At 40.0% G+C, this 21,457-nt stretch overlaps 1 protein-coding gene across 1 annotated transcript in view; it reads left to right on the forward strand.

Annotated features, from left to right (window-relative positions):
• RET (ret proto-oncogene) overlaps nt 1-20,020 on the forward strand; it is a 79,829-nt gene extending 59,809 nt beyond the window's left edge. The window contains exons 12-20 of the mRNA XM_030453226.1: nt 1,809-1,956; nt 5,486-5,593; nt 7,166-7,380; nt 7,490-7,612; nt 10,607-10,677; nt 13,845-13,982; nt 15,857-15,956; nt 17,749-17,896; nt 19,814-20,020. Coding sequence (XP_030309086.1) covers nt 1,809-1,956; nt 5,486-5,593; nt 7,166-7,380; nt 7,490-7,612; nt 10,607-10,677; nt 13,845-13,982; nt 15,857-15,956; nt 17,749-17,896; nt 19,814-19,971 — 1,209 coding nt within the window. The 3' untranslated portion in view covers nt 19,972-20,020. The remainder of the gene's footprint in view (nt 1-1,808; nt 1,957-5,485; nt 5,594-7,165; nt 7,381-7,489; nt 7,613-10,606; nt 10,678-13,844; nt 13,983-15,856; nt 15,957-17,748; nt 17,897-19,813) is intronic.
• The last annotated feature ends 1,437 nt before the right edge of the window (nt 20,021-21,457 follow it).

Here is a 21,457-nt window from a genome sequence, read left to right on the forward strand (position 1 = left end):
GGGAGTATCCTGGCCTGTATCCGGAACAGCGTCGCCAGCAGGTCCAGGGAAGTGATTCGGCCCCTGTACTCAGCGCTAATGAGGCCACACCTCGAGTCCTGTGTCCAGTTCTGGGCCCCTCAGTAAATTTAGGAAGGATATTGAGGTGCTGGAGCAGGTCCAAAGGAGGGCAACCAGGCTGGTGAAGGGACTCGAGCACAGACCCTATGAGGAGAGGCTGAGGGAGCTGGGGGTGTTCAGCCTGGAGAAGAGGAGGCTCAGGGGAGACCTCATCACTCTCTACAACTACCTGAAAGGAGGTTGGAGCCAGGGGGATGTTGGGCTCTTTTCCCAGGCAACTCTCAGCAAGACAAGAGGGCAGGGTCTCAAGTTGTGCCAGGGGAGGTTTAGGTTGGATATTAGAAAGAATTTCTTTACGGAGAGGGTGATCAGACATTGGAATGGGCTGCCCAGGGAAGTAGTGGATTCTCCATCCCTGGAGATATTTAAAAAGAGACTGGATGTGGCACTCAGTGCCATGGTCTAGCAACCACAATGGTGGTTCAAGGGTTGGACTCGATGATCTCTGAGGTCCCTTCCAACCCAGCCAATTCTATGATTCTATGGCTAAACCAAATATTTTTCTGCTTTTCCTGTGTTTTAATATGATATAACACCTTGGGGCTAATTTAAGCCAATGTTTTTTTTCTAAATGCCACTCTACATTTAACAATAATGTGGTTTTACTTTCTCCAATTAAATACCACTCATCAGTGGGTTTGTAGTCTCTGTAGTGATGCACAGTAACACAACAAAGAGAAGTTTAAAACAAACCAGGCTGAAGGTGTGAGTTGGGCCCAAACCTTATGGTCACTCAAACACAGCCAGGGAATTGAAGGTACTTCATGAGTAACTGGATAAACCAAATATTCTTCTGTTTTTTCTGTGTTTTAATATGATGTAACATCTTGGGCCTAATTTGAGCTGTTGTTTTTTTTCTAAATGCCACTCTACATTTAACAATAAATGGTTTCACTATGTCCAATTAAATACCACTCATCCGTGGGTTTGTAGTCTCTGTGATGAGCCACATAACACAACAGTTTAAAACAAACCAGGCTGCAGGTGTGAGTTGAGCCCAAACCTTAAGGATTTTTGTGCAGTCATACAATCATGCTTTTAATCTATTTTTTTCTATTTTTAATCACATATTATCCAGGATGCCTGCCAGCTGGTGTGCTTTCAAGGACCCACATGGCAGAGAAATGTTGTTGCTTTATAGGACATGTGGCAACATCAGATCTCTTTTGGATATTAGATACTGAGGTCTTCACAGACCTGGAGCTTCATTTGCTCTAAATTTTTTGTCTGTTTTGTATATCTGTCATCATTTTGCAACCAGAAGGCTTAATAGTGCTAATTTATAAGAGAAGGATTGTTGTCTTTGATGAACTCTTAGGGGAAAGCCTTTTTCCATGAGTAAAACTGATGTACTTCTCTGTGAAGTCCAAGGTCACATTCACAGTTACTCTGAGTAAGCATTTATCCTCTATCACTTTGTCTTTCATTTGTATCTGATTCCCCAGACCTGTAACTGTAATCCATTATCCATAGGCTACCTGTACAGCTTGTTTTGAAGGACATGATTTCAAGGTAATGGAAAAATACTTGCAAAATAATTAGAGATTCAGAAACTTTGATAGGAATACACTGATACTGATGAAAAGAGCAACCAAACGTTGAACGCTGCACAAGAACACCAATGCTTCAGGTGTTTGACTGAACTCCTTTCTTGCTTCATCTTACAAGGTTCCTTTTCTCTCCTCCAGGAAGATCCAAAGTGGGAATTCCCTCGGAAAAACCTGGTTCTGGGGAAGACTCTTGGAGAAGGAGAATTTGGAAAGGTTGTCAAGGCAACAGCGTTCCGCCTCAAGGGGAGAGCTGGCTATACCACTGTGGCAGTGAAGATGCTAAAAGGTACATTCATAGCTGGGTCTGAACTTAGTTGAAAACTCGTTGTTTTAATCTTTGGAAGGATCTTAAGAGGGGCTAGCATTAAAATAAAAGGGCAGCTAAAATCACTGCTTCCATTTTTCCCAGCATTGTGATAAATTCTGTCAAGTTTTCCTAATTTGAGAGCTGGTATCTCTTTGATCCAAATAACTCATGATGTGGAAGGAGCTTCTGATTAACATAAACAATGTATTTAATTTGTTTGGCATTGATGGAAATATTTCAAGGGCTTTTTAAAGCTTTCAGATATTTTTTTTTTACTATACTTCATTTTCTTTGCTAAAGATTTTCAAATAAAACCTATTATAATATGTCAAGAGACATAATAGACCTATTAAGTTACTTTCCTGATTGAGACTTCCATCTTCTATACTTTCTGATCTGTTTTTTAGCTCTGCCAGACTGGCTTGAATAGTCCAGTGCTATCTAAAGTTTTCACTAAAACTTCAAAGCTAGGGGAAGAAAAAATTTTAATTTGATAATCCTGAGATTATAAATTGAGACCTTGACTTCCTGTCCTCATCTCTGCTCAGTAGTTTTCAGCCCCAAGTATGCTGACTTCTTTCCTATTTAGAAAAAAAAATTTTACTGAAAGAAAAACATGAGGAAATTAATATTTTTGCTTGGTCTTCAAAGTAGAAAGCCTCTAATAATAATTCTAATAACTAATAATTCACATTTCAGGTGAAAGCTCTTGTAATGCATGGCTTTTTCCATGTTTACTGTTAGATATATGAGCACAAATTTCACATTTCTAATGTCAAGTTTCTGTTGATTTCATGAAAAGTGCAATTATAGTAAAAGAGATCAGTGAAAATTCTTAAATCTGTTGAAACAGAGATAAAAAGAAAACTGTGTCCTTCTCTAACATCTTGTGTACTAATTGATGTGTGCATGTGGTCCCTGTGTATCAGGAACCTAGGAATATAGGAGACAAAGAGGGCAAACCACCTTCAAAAATTAGGGATGCAGGCAGATTCCTTTAGCTGAGCTGTAACTAAATGACCTCAACCACTCACTGTAACTTCTAAGAAAAAAATAGTAGGAAAATGTTGTACTCCTTATTACTATTTGTTACACACAAGGTTGGTTTTTTAGAAAAAAACAACATAAACAAGCACATCTGTGCCTGCTTGAGGGCAAAGGTACTGCATACCCCATCATTTTACCAAGGAAATAAATGCACCATGAAGTGCATGTCTGCAGTGCAAGAGAATCAGTGGAGAATTGGTTATATGGAGGAAATCTAGGAACTAAGTCCTTTCAGAAGTGAAGATTGGTGTCAACCATTACACACACTACTCAAATAAATACCTGTACATCATTACCACTGCAACAGTCTTAGTAATATTTATTTGTGCAACTACTGTCACTGATTTTCTAGCACATTTTCATCAACATGTGACAGAGCTAAGATTCCAAGACACAGCAGCTTTTAATGGCAGATATTTTTCAGCTTTTCCTAGCTATTAAGAAGGAAAGAGCTGGCAGAACTGACAATGTGAGTGAGTAACTTTATTTTCAGCACCTCATTTCAATAAATTGATCTGACATTTCCAGTAATACTTGAGGCTGTGATGAGTCTGTTTGCAATGTCAATTGCACTGCAGGTAGTCACCCAAAATTTCATTTTCCAACTTGACTGTGGAGAACATACATCATTCTGCAAATATTTCTCTTTTGTCACCAGTTTAACTTCACTGTGACAACTGAAGTATAAGAAACATTGCATTAGTCCACTCTGATCTTTGTAATGCTGTCAGAAAGCATCAAGGGTAGTTGTCCTGGAGCATCACCCATTCTTTCCCTATGACAGCTGCAAAGGGGTTAATTTGTCTCAGTATCAGGGACTCTGTACTGCCTGATCTTTAAAAAGAAATGCTGTGTATGCCAGTCTGTTAATGGAGAAAGCCTCCTCCTGCTTGTTGCATAAAAGCTGTCTCCTGTCTGAGCTGTGCAGATGGCACCATCTGTGGTTAGGAACAGACCAGGGTAGGACTCTCCCTACTTTTCTCAGCTGGTTGTTATCAGCTGGGTAGAGAACAAGGAGCAGTGAGCAATTAGCTGAGCCAAAAGAGTCTTGGATGGATGGATGGATGGATGGATGGATGTTTAAAGAAACAGAGGGATGATTTTTTCAGCCCAGTATTATTGCTTTTCTCATATGAATTACATCTGACCTCCTATATGGTACAAATAACCCCATGACAATAAAATTAAAGGTGAAAACATGAACCAATATGTAAATAGATATTATTCATAAATTGTGAAAATAAGAGGCATAAAGCTTTGTAGCTAATTGTCTCAATTTGTGCTCTATCAAATGAGTTTTTCCAGCAGGCAAGCAGCCATGCCACATAGGGACCTTTGCTCTGCTCTTGCACATGCCTACACAGTTCCAGAGCTAGAAAACCAGGACTTTTCTCACAGGCATTAAGCTGGTATTGTTCTGGTTTGGTTTCCATAAATGTATATTGTTTGTAGTCCCTATCAGTAGTGAGAGACTTTCACTCCCTGGGGTACCAGACTCTTAGGTCTGAGTGGAGGTTTAAACTATCAAATAAGGCAGATAAAAACATGAAGTACCAAAATAAACATATGGTAGAATGAAATAAAAATTTATCATGACCAGGGTGTGTATTTTAAGTGGTTATCTAATAACACTGCCCTGTAGTATCACCCTATAGGAACTAGCCAGGCAAATCCTGTGTATCAGAGAGATTAAGGATGAGGTAGGAAAAGGTACATCTCTGACCTGTGTTATTTGTAGGATGCAAAATCTCCTCCTTCAGGCCCAGGTGAATTCTAAGAGTTAAGTTTGCAAGTCATAAAAATGCTGCAAAACCAACATTCTTGAAAGTGTAAGAATGCCTTTAGGGGATTTATATTGTCATATGACTCCCACTGACCTCAGTGAAGTCTGCATACCTGTCTCCCTCCAGAATCAGTCTGAACTGTATGCTTAGCTTCTGAAATGGTGCTACAAGTGTAAACCAGGGGATCAGTGGATGTTTATTCCATCAGAAAGCGTATTTAGGAGGAGGAGGGCTGGATCATGGGAGTTAACTGAGCAAGTCTTTTTGTTTGAATAACAAAAATCTTGGCTTCCATATGTTTCTGAACCCTGATTCAACCTTAAAAATTTGCTTTAGAATACTAGAAAGGTTCTAGTGATGATTTAATGACATCTTCAAGACATTATGGACTTGGGACCTGATTTTTGGCTGACCTGCACTTTCTGTAGTCATATGTATCAGTGCAGTGGGATGATTCAAACAGGTTACCAAGCCAGAAAAGCAGCAGTCCCATCCACTTAGTTCTAATTTGAATTACTACAAGACAGTAGAGATGGGGAAATTTCTCTCCTGTGGGGAAGTACAGGGTTTTCCAACCTCTAGCTAGCTCTAGGGGATATGGTTGATGTCCTGCTACACAGACAACTCTGGAGTAATTCTTTCCTAACCACAAGTCTCTGTTTGGATAATTTCTGCAGAAAATGCTTCCCAGAGTGAGCTGAGAGATCTGCTTTCAGAGTTCAACCTTTTGAAGCAGGTGAACCATCCTCATGTCATCAAACTTTATGGAGCCTGCAGTCAAGATGGTAAATATGAGAACCTTGGTATTGAGATGCAAACATTAAGCAAGGAAATGAAGAGCAGTTTGTTAATGGGTCTGGACCCTTGCTTTATAATTGCTGACCAGCTTTTAAATTTGCTGCTGGTTGAAAAAAAACCATGAGAGAAATACAAGAAAAATAATGTATGAAGGGAAGGGGAAATGCTAATTCAATGCAATTAAACATTTGTCCTGTGGTTTTCTTCAATACACATTCTCATTTTGAAAACATTTTGAATTTAACCAATTTACTACCAATGTTCCTTCAATTGATCTATATTTTTATATTATTTTTTGCTCAATTAATGTTTTCAAATATGAGTTATGTTTAAATTTTAATGGGGTTTTCATTATTGTTGTTATTAGTTAGTCAGGAAGAATGCTTTGAGACCAGGGAGTGAGATCTCCCTTTGAGAAAAAAGGACAAAACAGCAACAACAAAAAAGACAACTGCAGATTATTTTGTTTAAAACATAGCTGGATACTTAGATTCATACTCAGTTCTTTGTCTCAGAACTGCTGTCTCCCTCTTGTTGTGAAAAGTTTGCTTAAAGCCACAGTCATTGAAAGGTCCATTTCAAGGGGAAAAATTTTCAGACACCTCTATTACTAACTGCAAATGAAACACATTTTCACTGTAGTGCACAGGAATAGGGATTGATGTGAATAATTCCTCTTCTTGTTAAATGAAGTTGCATGGCAATGTCCTCTTCCTTTTGCATCTGTGATTTTGCAGCCTAAAATCCCCACGTGCCTGATGCCACCTATGGCAAAGCTCTGTGTTCCCTGCCCACCCAACTCTGTTGCAAGTGGTGCTTTTAGTTGTATCCAAGGAATATAATTCAGGACTGAGTCATCTCTGAGTCTTAGTAATAAAATGAACTACTGGGTGGGACTTTTTTTTTTTTTTTCTTCTCAGTACAATGGATTTTTTTCATCCCAAAGGAAGTGAATTGTTTCTGAGTCACAAGCTTTTAATAAAGAGCAAGTTAATATGGGGTGGGAGGGCTTTGATACAGCAGACAGATGTATTCAGCATTAAAAGCACTGAGTGGAGATTATTCATGTGGGTAATGGGGAGGAGAAACTAATGGACTGAAATGTCAGAATTGTTTCTAAGTGCCCTGAAAAGGTACCTTATATACAACACCGGAATTAGGAGATGATCTATGAGCTTAGTATCACACACTCCTGAAAAGTATTTTGATTTTAACATTTGTTTTAAAGTTTCTCCAAGTTAGGCTGGATTTAGGTCTAACTTGTAAGGAGGCTGTGTCTTTTTAAGAGTCAAATTATCTTGATAAGGGAATATAGGCAAAAACCTGAGTGCTGCTTTGATTTAGGGTGAAACTCGCTCACTTTGCATTGAGGATGGAGGCTCAAAATATTCTATGATCCCATAGCTGATTCAGGGCTATTTCCAGATAGGACAGGGGTGTTTGGAGCCCCTGCCTGCTCAAGACAACATGCTGACTAGAAGAGACTTTCTTGAAAAAAAAAAAAATGAAGCTGGTTACCTGCTAATTGCTGACTTAACGAGTGTGTCGGTTTGTTTCAGGCCCGCTGTATTTAATTGTGGAATATGCAAAATACGGCTCCTTACGGAGTTTCCTCAGGGAAAGTCGAAAAGTAGGACCAAGCTATGTGGGTAGTGATGGCAACAGGAATTCCAGTTACTTGGATAACCCTGATGAGAGAGCCCTAACCATGGGGGACCTGATATCCTTCGCCTGGCAGATATCCCGCGGCATGCAGTACCTGGCAGAAATGAAGGTAGGGAGGTGCAGTCTTGGTCTGAGCATGTCCTGGTGATGGATGGGATGTCAGCACTTGGTTTCTCCACAGGGAGGATAAAAAACTAATTGTTGGTTTCTTCCAAAAGCTTGTCCATCGTGACTTAGCAGCCAGAAACGTCCTGGTGGCAGAAGGGCGCAAAATGAAGATTTCTGATTTTGGGCTCTCCCGTGATGTCTATGAAGAAGATTCGTATGTCAAGAGGAGTAAGGTACAGTGCATATTGTAAGCAGTAGTGGCAATTATTACCTAAGCAAGAAAATGAATTTATACTGCAGGACCTGAGCACGGAAGAAAAAGATAATAGCTATTTTTTTATTTATTAGAATAACTCTCTAATTTAAAGAAATAAAAATGAGGATGAGGCAAAACTGTGGGCATGATCAGTGGGACAGTATGGTTTATAATTGTTTAAAATATTCTATGTTTTAAGTATTTTTTTTTAAATCATATTTAGGTCACCATTACCTCCTCAACCTCTTTTTGTCGTCTGATCTACCAAACCAATTCATTTCTAATATATAAAATTTAATAAAAGCAAAAGAAAGGTCATTATGATCATTAAGGCCTCAGAGCATCTGACATGCAAGGAGAGGCTGATAGAGCTGCATTTGTTTAGCCTGGAGAAAAAGGGGCTCAGGGGGATCTTATTGATGTGTATAAATACCTATGGGAGGGAATAAAGCCAAGAGAACCAGGCTCATCTATGTGTAGCCCAGTGACAGGACAAGATACAATGGGAATTCTTTTCAAAATTAGAAATTTAATTTAAAGAAAATTATTTTAAAAGCCATTATATAAGGAGCAACATGAGATCTGCAGGTTTTTAAAAGCACTGTGTCAGATAGTCTGTAATAAATTATTTCTTTTCCTTAATGTCAGAGAGCTCACAGAGGATGCTTATGAGTCATATGTGTTGTGTTAATGGGACTACAGAAAAGTGACACCTTTTTTGTGGCTGGAGCTTTTAGCCATTAACCTTTTCACAGGTAGAGGGCAGGCCATTTTTAAAATGAAAAAATCTTTCATCCAGTCCCACATCACACTGCTTGAAAACACAAACAAAAAAAGCCATCGTTTTTCCTCTGGGTTTTTTTCCTATTTATACTGAAATGCATAAACAAACAAACAAAAATAATCCTCAGGAGCTGAAAAAAATGAAATTTCTATAAAGATTTCAGGAATTACTACATCCATGCAGAAGCCTGGAAGAAAAGGCCTCCCACAAACACTTAGGAATGTTTGAAAGGTACCAAATCTTTATCAAGATGGGACATCACAGGTGTGGGTAGACTAGGACCTAATGCTACATGCCAGAGGTTATTTAAAGCAATTCCATTTTGCCTGCCACAGTAAATTATTATCAGGTGCCTAGATAAGAGTTCAGGCTGCTCACAGCAGGATTCAGCATGCAGCAACATTCCACCTCTGGGACTGTGCAAAGGAAAACTGATGGAGAGACAAGTTGTTGAGTCACATCACTAATTCCCTGGAAAAAAACTCTTGGGCTTGATAACACTGAGACTGAGAAAATAAGTTCAGGCTTGCCATTTATTTATTCTTAAAAAAACACTGCCAAATGTTGCAAACATTGGCTGAGGGAGCTGGGTCTCTTTAGTTTGGAGAAAAGGAGACTGAGGGGTGACCTTATCAATGTTTTCAAATATGTAAGGGGTGAGTGTCAGGGAGATGGAGTTAGGCTCTTCTCAGTGGTGACCAGTGATAGGACAAGGGGTAATGGGTGTAAATTGGAGCATAGGAGGTTCAAGTTGAATATCCGGAAAAAATTGTTTTCCTGTAAGGGTGACAGAGCCCTGGAACAGGCTGCCCAGGGGGGTCGTGGAGTCTCCTTCACTGGAGACATTCAAAACCCGCCTGGACACGTTCCTATGCGAAGTGCTCTAGGTGGCCCTGCTCTGGCAGGGGGGGTTGGACTAGATGATCTTTCGAGGTCCCTTCCAACCCCTAGGATTCTGTGATTCAAACCAAGTCCTGCTTGCTGCCTCTTTGCATCCCCCTGTCATTGGCACCAGCAGAACTTCTACAAGTCAGTCCCCAGGACCAGACTGATGTTCATTAACACATATTAACACATTAATTTCTGTTGCCTCTTACCTAAGATGAGTGGTGTTGCTTCAGTTCCCTCTATGACTCAACCTGTAAGAGTTGCCAGCAGATTTTTTTGCAAGTGAATATTTCATGAGGATGCCCATAAATACTGTGAATTTTCAGTTTAGCTTTCCCTGGGTTTTCAGGCCAGTTTGTGGGGAAGTTTCCTAAGTCACATTAAGTTTTGAAGAAAAAAAATCCTTTTGGAAGCCATGATTATATATAAATGGCTTTTCTGTCTTCGTTTATCTGTCTTCTGATGGATGTATTTTAGATTGATTGCCAGATTCCTCTCTATTTTAAGAAAAATGCACTCGCAGAAATGCAGTTTCATATTATTTGGTGAGGTGTTTTCTCTTTACTTCTGAGATGTTTGCTGCCACACTATTATTCAGAGCCTAACACACAGGTGTCTGATTGCATCAGGAAGCAGGGAAAAGAAAAATTGAAAGGAAGGATAAGTTTCAAATCTACTGAAACGTTTCCATATGTGTATGAGTTTTGTGAGAACAAGTAGTGAGGCATGTGAATGTTAGAGGTTTTGTGAAAGTTATGAAACACCTCAGAAATTTTGAAAGCTAGATTTCCATGAATATCTGAGGCAGATTTCTCAGATTTTATCAGTTAATTTCTGCCAGTGGAAAGTAGCAAATTGTAGATTCAATTGAGTAACCAGGTCGAGTTCTGAAACCAGAAGTGTCCTAACATCTAAATGTGTCCATTTATGCATCATCCCTGATACAAATGAGATGGCTCTTCCTCTTTCCTTATCATTCCCCATCACATTTGCATTTTTGCATTTTCACATTTCCCAAAAGCAGTGGGGAGGCAGACACACACGTTGATGTTTTTATCTGACACTTTGGATGAAGCTTTTTGCTTGAAGAAAAACCACAATATCTTATTGTAGGTAATTAGATTACTGAAGTGTGTGGCGTGAAACGAATGGGTGGTTTGAAAAACTCTGTTTTCTTATGAAATGCTAACTCCTCCAATCCATTGAATATGGATGAAGTATCCTTTACAGTTTTGAGTTTCCACTTAGAAATTTAATTGTCTGACCAGTAATTGCCTTGTTGCTTTTTTTTCCTCCTAGGGCCGAATACCTGTCAAATGGATGGCCATAGAGTCCCTGTTTGATCATATCTATACAACACAAAGTGATGTGTAAGTGTAAATTCTTCTGTTCTTTATGGTTGGGGTGTTTGTTTAAGGAGATAAGGGAAGAATCACAGCAAGGTACATAGTAGCCAAAGCTGTAGAGACATGAGGAACACAGCCTGCTATGAATATGGAAGGTTTTGTTGTGGAATTAAAGCTAAAGAAAAGTTTATCAGAGGTACATAATTACTGCTGAAATCCACAAGGGTTGGATCTGGCTTTATGACATGGTTGCCTTTGAATATATAGGCACAAATAGTTGGTCTTTGGTGAAGGTAACAGCCATATACAAACTTCCCAGTTCGTGTTCATCACTTGCCTGGAACGTTTGGCTGGCAGCTAAGAGAAGGAGTGGGAAAAAGGGAAAAAGCATTTAATTCCTGGCCTCACTCCTACTGAAATCACTGACAAAACTCCAATTAATTTTCATGACAGTCAGCTCAGAACTTTGGGGAATAGTCCTGTTCTGGTGCCAAGATGCAAGTTAATTTGCATGATGAGGGAAGCAGAAATCCTGAAGATGGTTCTGCTCCTTCCCTGCCTGTGCTGGTGAGGTGACAAAGCAACCAGATAAGCTCTTATAACACCTGATAAGCAAGGAGCCAGGCAGAGGAGTGTTTGTATAAGTTTAACCTGGAATCAGATACTTGAATTTCCCTCTCTCTGGATGATGCTTGTGACTACTCACCAGGCAGATACTGCAAAACTAAGTATTATTTATTTAGGAGAAAACCTCTACAGGGCTATGAAAGCAGCAATACCTATGCCTGCTTTTCTGCTAGGTAGCATCTTGTTGCCCTCCAGCTTTCCCTTGGAAGAGAATCTGATGAAAGCAGTGTTTTCATTAAATCCCAGCAGAATAAAACATATAGATAATTACACTCACTGAAAACATTATTTTATGGATATTATTGGTCGTGGTAACACAGTTATATTTTGGGTGAATGTATTTAGCTGGAATGTATTTCAGCTGGAAGGCAGGAGGGCTCTGCAGAGGGACCTGGACAGACTGGAGAGCTGAGCTGATTCCAACGGGATGAGGTTCAACACGGCCAAGTGCCGGGTCCTGCACTTTGGCCACAACAACCCCATGGGGAGCTCCAGGGAAAGGGACCTGGCAGAAAGGGACCTGGGAGTCTGGATTGACAGGAAGCTGAACATGAGCCAGCAGTGTGCCCAGGTGGCCAAGAAGGCCAATGGCATCCTGGCCTGGATCAGGAACAGTGTGGCCAGCAGGTCCAGAGAAGGGATTCTGTCCCTGTACTCAGCGCTGGTGAGGCCACACCTCGAGTACTGTGTCCAGTTCTGGGCCTCTCAGTTCAGGAAGGAGATTGAGGTGCTGGAGCAGGTCCAGAGAAGAGCAAGGAGGCTGTGAAGGGATCCAGCAGAATTCCTGTGAGGAAGGGCTGAGGGAGCTGGGGGTGTTGAGGGTGGAGAAGAGGAGGCTCAGGGGAGACCTCATCACTCTCTACAACTACCTGAAAGGAGGTTGGAGCCAGGGGGGGGTTGGGCTCTTTTCCCAGGCAACTCTCAGCAAGACAAAAGGGCAGGGTCTCAAGTTGTGCCAGGGGAAGTTTAGGTTGGATATTAGAAAGAATTTCTTTAGGGAGAGGGTGATCAGGCATTGGAATGGGCTGCCCAGGGTAGTAGTGGATTCTCCGTGTCTGGAGATATTTAAAAAGAGACTGGATGTGGCACTCAGTGCCATGGGCTGGGAACCGCAACGGTGGTTCAAGGGTTGGACTCGATGATCTCTGAGGTCCCTTCCAACCCAGCCAATTCTGTGATTCTATGATTAATATACTCCACAACCATCTCAATATGCTCTTTTTTTCTGATGTTCTACTTCTGTTTTCCAGCCTCTTCTTCCTTCTGAAGCCTTTCTCTATAGTTAGTGGTTAGCAGTGCTTAATAGCAGTACCACTGGCCAGCATTTACAAAATCCCTTTATGCTGCAAAGGTCACTGACATCAGTGGAAAGCCAACCTAATGTCTTCCTCTTCACATATTTATTTTATCCTGCCTTTTTCTGATCACATTTTTGTTCAACAATAAACACAGCACAATGCAACATTTCTTATCTTCCATTTTTCCTCCCACAGTACCTAATTTGTATAATGTTTTGAAAGCACTGCAGCATTCTATGCCAATATGCCCATTTACTAAACAACTTTAATTAAGAAACTAATCATCTGATCCTTCCTTCCATATTCTATAAAATTTCTCTTAAGCAGAAGAGGTGGTTTTTAAAAATAAAACCTGTGCCACACTACAAAGTGGATTTGAATTAATCACTGACAGAATTATAACTTGATGGCAGAGCAGAAATGGCTTTGAAGAGAGTATAAGGAGATACATTAATAAAGTATATGCAAATCTGTAAATATTCATCAGCTTTCAAGACTGTGCAGAGTGATTAAAAATTCATTCCATGGATGGCATCAGGGAGAAAAATCACAACATGAGATTCACTTTGGATTCTCTGCCCATTTTGGAAGTTTGATTGCTGGACTTTTGGGTTTACCATTGTTCAATCCACCTCTGTTTATCACATTTTAGAGACAGGAGGGAAGGTTTGTGGCTCCTAAGGTGGAATTTGCAAAAGAATTAGGCTCTGCTGTTTGGTTGAGGTGTGTAACACTTCCTAAAATCATCTTAAAAATAGAGTTTGCACAGAAATTACTGGACAATGAAAGAACAACAGCTAACATTTGTCATAAATTGTCTGTAATTTTGTTTCCAGGTGCATCCCATTGAGTGTCTCCTTTGAGTGAAACAGTGCTGGCTAATTTCCTTAATTTTGAACATCCAAATTTTGGCAGTTTGGTCAGCTGAGCAAATACAGAGTCATTTGTACATTCTTTGTGTCTCAAAAAAACCATCCACTAAGGAAAAAAAAAGCATTTTTGCCTCTTTTCTCCTGGCCCACCCTCCAAAATGCACTACTTTAATCTATCTAAATATTAGCAACCTGCTGAGCAATCTCTTTTTGCTTGAGCTCCTCAATAAAGTAGGTTGGAAACACCACCATTTCTTCTGCTCCTTTCAGAAAACAGCTTCTTCTGTCTTTTGTTCTACGTTAAACTACATTTTAGTCATTTCTTTCCTGTTCTTTCCTCAACTCTAAGAAGAAAATTAATTCCTGAAGCACTGGAATATTTTGTCTTTTCCAGATGGTCATTTGGAGTCCTGCTGTGGGAGATTGTAACCTTGGGAGGCAATCCCTACCCAGGTATTGCTCCTGAAAGACTCTTTAACCTCCTAAAAACAGGCTATAGAATGGAGAGACCAGAAAACTGCAGTGAAGAAATGTAAGTAGCTCTTCATCTGATTGGCTTCATCAAACGTCTCTTGGATAAACACACCTTTAAAAAAAAATGTTTGAATAAATGCCACAAAAAGACTTTTCTGTGTATCTCAGAGGTGTAATCAACGTATGGAGTGCTCAGATGATTGTAGGGAAATTAGTAAAGTTCAGGAAAAGAACTGTCAACTGAATGCTTGCAGCTACATCCAAAAATATTTGTAGGATGTCAGAGAAAAAACTTTCCAAATAATTCAGAGAGTCTGAATATTCAAAACTTTTGAAGGTGGAGGAAGGTGAGGAATTTCATAAAATGCAATGGTAGCTGAAATATTCAAGGAAACATTTGAGGACTTTTCTGCAAGTTAGATAGATGTTCCAGCCACAGTCACTGTCTGCTGGTTGTCCTGGCATCATCTTGGTGAAAGGACCCAGAAATCTATCCCCTAGAAGAGACTTTTTCTGTGGTTTGAGAAGCCCATGGCAATTTCCTTTTTTTCCCGTTTTTTGAGATAGTTCCTATTTTATTGGCTGATTTATTAAAACACTCTCAGTGTGAAATATCCTCTCTGTGGTTCTTTTGGCATTTGAGGATGAAGCATGGCTTTATGTTCAGCCTGCAAATTGGTCATGGTAAGGTTTTTTTTAGGAAGTTACCAGACTACAATCACTATGACATCTCTTTTCTTCATATTGAAAGATACTTTGGCTCTATCCAGGCTGAGAAGATGCAGTAGAAATAACATAACTTCAATTTTTTTAACACCATATACAGAGAAAAAAAACATTATGAGTTTCTAAATTTAGGACAGGATAGAAGTTTACAAGTGTTGCTGGCAAATATCCTCTAGCAAATACTAAATATTTAATTTTTGTTTCATCTCTGCAGAGATCAAGATTTCATTTCTCAAACATACATCACTGATAATTATTAAGTTAGGCTTGCTGACCATGTCTGGGGTTTTTTTTTTTTTAATCCAAGGCCTGACATGGTTTTCTGACTGGTTTAGATTTCTTCTGGTTTACTCAGGATTTTTCTGACAGCCTCTGAGAGCCCAGTTTAAGGACTGTTCTTCTTAAATTGCATTCTCTCCTTTATCCAGTCAAGTAAGAGGGAGATCACAGATGAGGGCAGAAAATGCAGTATTTTTCAGTAGCTTGCTGTAGTTCTTTTAGCCATCTATTTCCACAATTAGTGTACTCTTGTGACCAGATCACTTAGTCCTGAAAAAACTTGAGCTAGAAAAATAGCATGAATGACACAGGTTGGAGATTTAACATGTCTGGAACTTGGCCAACACCTGTGTGAGAGTCACTCAGCTGTAAAACTTCAGCTCTTTTTCCTTTTGTTTCCAAAGAGTGAGAATCACCAAATTACTAATGGTAGTAGTAATCGTAATTAAGTTCGTGTAAGTATTTTTAGGTTAGGTTTCACTTTGAACAAAAATTTACTGAAACTCAAACAACTGAAGAATAAAATTCCATTTTCTGAGATAGATAACAGCAGAGTTTTTCAGGTTGAGATGCACATCAGTAGTGATAAATAAATTTCTTCCAAGTCTCAGGCAAACAGAATCAATTAGAAACCTGAGGTACACATGAGGTGGTCCTTTGAGAAAGTGAAAATAAAGAAACCAAAGATTTCAGTCCTTCAAGGACAGCAAATGCATCATCCTTTCAAGTCATCAAGACTCAAGAAAATCAAAGCTGGTTCTTGCAGATGTCAGTTGTTGGTTCAAGAGCACACACCAAAAAAGGCTGATGTACTTCTGGGTGGCCTTCATGCCATGGTTCAACTTAAGTTCTATAATTTTTTGAGCAGTGAATCCACTTCTAACAATATTTCACTTATTTTCTTTCCCACCTGGTGGTGGGTCACAGGTACAACCTGATGTTGCGCTGCTGGAAGCAAGAACTTGATAAAAGACCAACATTTGCTGAGATCAGCAAGGAACTAGAGAAAATGATGGTGAAGAGTAGGGTAAGTGTGGGAAAAGTTTTGGTGATCATCCACGTTTGAATATACAGGAGTAAAATAAAAGAATTTTGCTTTTCATCAAATTTGGAGGCATTTAAATATCTAGTTTCTTCCAAATGGATCCAGTTTTTTGAAAGCAGCACTACTTCATGTGGTGGCTTTGGTGACTTCATCCTTAAGTGCAGATGAGTTATACTTCATCTAGCTTCCTTAAATAAAAATTAAAAAAAAAAAATCCTGTGAAAAGTTACTCCTAAATTACACCCCTGAATAAATACCCAAAGGAAGAACTAGAAGAATGCAGTATTTCCTTGAATCTTATTTAGTTACATGATGATAGAAGCAGTCATACAAAAGCTGTAGGATTCCATCATTCAGAGTTACTTTAAAACTATTCTAATCCTGTATAGATTTGCTTTGAACATAATGGGTGCTTAGGAATAAAACAGCAATTCCAAGTTGCTATATTTATAAAATGGTTGTGGGAAGGGGGACAGTTACAAGTGAAAACCAGAGGAAATACAGTGACCAGTATCAGATCTGAGAGTGTGAGGACATTTACATTGGGTGCAAATAAAAGGACTGATAAACAAGTGGGAACAATTCTGGTCAGTTTTTTGGTCAAAAGATAAATGTGAGGACTATAATTGCTTGTTTTAGAAGAAAACAGATGCATCTTTTAGAAGAAAACAGATGCTGGAGGGCTGGGCCCAGAGAGTGGTCCTGAACGGTGCTGCATCCAGTTGGCGGCCGGTCACCAGTGGTGTTCCCCAGGGATCAGTGCTGGGCCCAGTTCTGTTTAATATCTTCATTGCTGATTTAGATGAGGGGATTGAGTCCATAATCAGCAAATTCACACAGATGACACTAAGTTGGGGGGAGTGTGGATCAGCTGGAAGGCAGGAGGGCTTTGCAGAGGGACCTGGACAGACTGGAGAGTTGGGCTGATTCCAACGGGATGAGGTTCAACACGGCCAAGTGCCGGGTCCTGCACTTTGGCCACAACAACCCCATGGGGAGCTCCAGGCTGAGCACACAGTGGCAGAAAGGGACCTGGGAGTCTGGATTGACAGGAAGCTGACCATGAGCCAGCAGTGTGCCCAGGTGGCCAAGAAGGCCAATGGCATCCTGGCCTGGATCAGGAACAGCATGGCCAGAAGGTCCAGAGAAGGGATTCTGTCCCTGTACTCAGCGCTGGTGAGGCCACAGCTTGAGTCCTGTGTCCAGTTTTGGGCCTCTCAGTTCAGGAAGGAGACTGAGGTGCTGGAGCAGGTCCAGAGAAGAGCAAGGAGGCTGTGAAGGGATCCAGCAGAATTCCTGTGAGGAAGGGCTGAGGGAGCTGGGGGTGTTGAGGCTGGAGAAGAGGAGGCTCAGGGGAGACCTCATCACTCTCTACAACTCCCTGAAAGGAGGTTGGAGCCAGGGAGGGGGTTGGGCTCTTTTCCCAGGCAACTCTCAGCAAGACAAGAGGGCACGGTCTCAAGTTGTGCCAGGGGAGGTTTAGGTTGGATATTAGAAAGAATTTCTTTAGGGAGAGAGTGATCAGACATTGGAATGGGCTGCCCAGGGAAGTAGTGGATTCTCCATCCCTGAAGATACTTAAAAAGAGACTGGATGTGGCACTCAGTGCCATGGGCTGGGAACCGTGGCAGTAGTGGATCAAGGGTTGGACTTGATCTCTGAGGTCCCTTCCAACCCAGCCAATTCTATGACTCTATGATCTTTAGCCTTTAGACACAACCAGCACCACTTCCAGGTGCATTAACCCATCTTTTTTTTTGTGTTCACTTCTTAGGACTACTTAGATCTTGCAGCTTCCACACCTTCTGATTCCTTACTTTATGATGATGGGCTCTCAGAAGAGGAAACACCACTCGTGGACTGTAATAATGCTCCCCTCCCTCGAACCCTCCCTTCCACATGGATTGAAAACAAACTCTATGGTAGAATTTCACATGCATTTACTAGATTCTAGCAACACAAAAAAACAAAAAAAAATTTTTCTTCTGCACTGTTCTGACTCTGTAACCCAATTACAGTGTTTCTTGTCTGAATCAAGCCAGTCAAAATTTGCTTGGAAGCTTCTTTTGGGTTTGGTTTTTTTTTTGGTTTGGTTTTTTTTTTCCAGTTTTGTTTTTTTTTTTTCTTTTGGTAAATGTCAAAGTTTCCATCAGGATTGTCCCTTAGTCATTTTGCAGCTGTGTTTAAAATAAACATTTCTTAAAAGGATGTGAAAATAAGTAAAATTACTAGATATCATACAGTCAAAGAAAAAAAACTATCAGGGAAGCATTCTCAGGGGAAATATAAAATGCTAATGAGTATGTAATTAAACTGTCCTGTTTGGGGGGGGGCTATGAACATTTGAAGTATGTTAGATTCTGCACCTCTTAATTTAAGCAATAGACTTTTTATGTTGTTTCTTAAATAGTGTCTTTGGCCAGAGCTTTATGATAGGACCCATCTGCAACATTTTTCATTTATCATTTCTCAAATTCAGCTGCTGTTAATACATTCTGAATCCATAAGCTGAAATATGTCTATTTAATGTATAATAGAATAAAACCAGAGTATTATATACAGAAGGTAGAAGTCCTGTATATAAGTATTATATACAGACTAAGCCAAGATGTAAAGTCCCTTGAAAACTGAATTAGCAATGAGCATTTTGAAATACACTCAGCTGTTTTCACGTCCTTTGATTTGGTATGAAAATGTCAGTACTAAACCTTGATTGAATGATGTAGCAAGTGTTTTTAAAAAGAACATATGCTTTCATTTTGTGATGGTGAGATGGACAGTAAAAATGGTTCTTGCCAAAACTCCTATATTTTGTCTCCTGATTAAATATTCTACATGTTTTTAGATAATAACTTCACAGGTAATTTTTTCATTCTTCAAGCAGTATGACTTTTGAAAAGTTGGATCTTTTAAAAGTTGCCATGAATACATGGCTTTGGGGCTAATTTTTTTATTATCTATACCATAGCTGTAATTTTCTTTAGTAGGTTCCCCCAGCTCATGTTCACTTTGGGGTATTTAGTGGCCAGATTGTTAAAAGAATGCAGTAACAGAAAAAAAAGTTGCCACTGAGGTTGATGGCAGATGCTGAATGCTTAATAAGCAGCCAGATTCTATTTCTCTTTTTGAAAATCTTGACCCTGGTATGGTTGGACAGTTGGGTCAACATGGTGCTAAGCACTCTGCTTCCATTCTGGTGACCACTTGTGCCTAAATGGGGACTCATTTAAATAATTAATTACATGCCTGGGATGCAAGTTTAAATGCTGAATCACGAGAGTGCTCAGGACTTTGTTGGGCTTCACCCAGTTGTGCTCCTGAGATTTCCTGAAATTAAGCAGGGGATCTCTGGTGAGGGTGTGAGAGTGTCCCCAAAACCTCACGGAAACCAAAGGAAAGGCACCCATTTAAGTAAATGGAAATCCTCTCAGTCATTGGAATGGACTTTGGATCCTGTCCCAAATAGGTTTATTAATTCTTGGAGCACTTCCTGTACAGCAAGAACTTCCTCTTGCAAAGCAATATATTGCTACATGGTTGTTATAAAAGCAAATTGCAGAAAGTTGGAGGCTCATCAGAAGAAAAATTCTTAGCTTTTTATGATGCACATGTGCACACACAGCATTTTTTCTCAAGTGAGAACTTTATTTCTCAGGATTTTTGCCTACAACTGCATTTGTGCTTCAGGGATTTCGAAACATCATTTCTATTAATTGACTTGGGACAAAATCCAGTGGACTGGCTTAAAATCTTGAAGGGAGTTTTGCCAAGGGCCTTACTGTCTGCACGTGAAGTTATGGTTCTTCAGTGCAGAAAAAATTATCTGTTTTCATTTTTAGGCATGTCATACCCGAACTGGCCTGAGGAGAGCCCCGTTCCACTCACAAGATTCGATGGCACTAACTCTGTGTTTTCAAGATATGCAAATGATAGTGTTTATGCTAACTGGATGGTTTCACACTCAGCGGGAAAATTTATGGACAAGTTTGATAGCTAAAATTTTCTTTGTGGAAGGTAATGCACTCAGGAGGGGAGCAAAGAATGGAAAGTCCACTGGCTCGTTCTTTGTACGACCAACAAGTAACTTTGAAATTGGCAAACCCTTTTCTTGGTAGATTCTGAAGTGTGTTATTCATGCTGAAGGCTAAAATTGGTGATGACCCCTTTCAAAAAACATATCAAGCTGGATAAGAGTTGTAGTTCCAGTACTCCTTTCTAGATTGCCACTTTGCATATGGTTCCATTGGGCAACCTCTTACTGCAAGTGGCCTCACGCTTCATTCTCACTGGTTTTTAGACAAACCATCCTGTGTTACAGCTTTCTTGGATGGGAAAATGTACTTGAACTGCTACTTTTATAGTGGCTGTTAGCATCTGATCACTTGATCTAAGCAGGAAGCACAAACAAAATGGGGGTGGGGGGTTAGGGGGGGTGGGGGAACAGGCTCCCAAATTACTGAGCTTGCTCTCAAATGAGAAGTTTGTTGATGATGGAGGCACCAACAAGGCCTGTACCTTGGTTTGGAAGCAAACACTAAGTCACTCAGTAGAGGACTTGAGATTCAACATTTGAAGTCTTGTAAAGTGTATTGTCTTAATGAGAAGAGAGTTTGTTTTCTTAGTCTCAATTTCTCTTACCTTTATTAGCACAATGGAGATAAACTTGATACAAGATGAGCTGTATAGACTGATGGCAATCAAGAGTATTCATCTGACACAATTTCCTTTCCATCATCTCCATCCTCCTAGTGTTAAAACATACACTCTTGTACAATCATAATTCCTCTTATGAGTTCAAAATTGACTGTACAGGATTTTAGATTGAATTCAAGCAAAGAGTTTTTGTCTGCAGTCACGTTTAGTGGGTTGGAGTCCTCCTCTCAGCTCCAGAGTGGATACACTGCCATGCACAGGACACTGCCACAACAAAACTCCAAATAAATCTGTTACCTTGAAAGTCATGAGAAGACACCATTTGCACAGCAGTATTGGTCTAAAACTCTACTGGTATTGAACCCACACAAGGAAAATGTCATCGGAATTTGTTCAGGTGAAGTATAAAAATGTTGTGTTTGCAACACTCTGTTTGGGAGAATGATCTGGCTGTGGGTCATGTGTTCTATGTGGACGAGACAGATCACTGCTTTTGTCTTGATTTGTAATCTGATAGGGTGAAAGATAATTTTTTTGTTTGTTACAAATGTTGGGCCGTAAATCCCGAGTGATTCGTTGTGAGCGTTGTGATGGTGATTCTAAATAATCCAGTTCTACCAAAGCTTCTGTCATGATCCAGTTTAGCTGTTTTCAGATGTTGTTTTGTGTATCAACTTTATGTTCCCATTAAAATCTGTGATTTCAGAAACCAGAGAGTCCAGAGTGCCAAAACCCAAACACAGGTTTTCCTTTTACCGAACGTGGGGTAGATAAAATGTTGGAATTTAAACGCCTTGACTGTAGAATATCATCCATGATTCTGTCCTGGT

This window comes from Calypte anna, chromosome 6 (genome assembly GCF_003957555.1).
Source record: "Calypte anna isolate BGI_N300 chromosome 6, bCalAnn1_v1.p, whole genome shotgun sequence".
In the NCBI taxonomy this organism is placed as follows: Eukaryota; Metazoa; Chordata; class Aves; order Apodiformes; family Trochilidae; genus Calypte; species Calypte anna.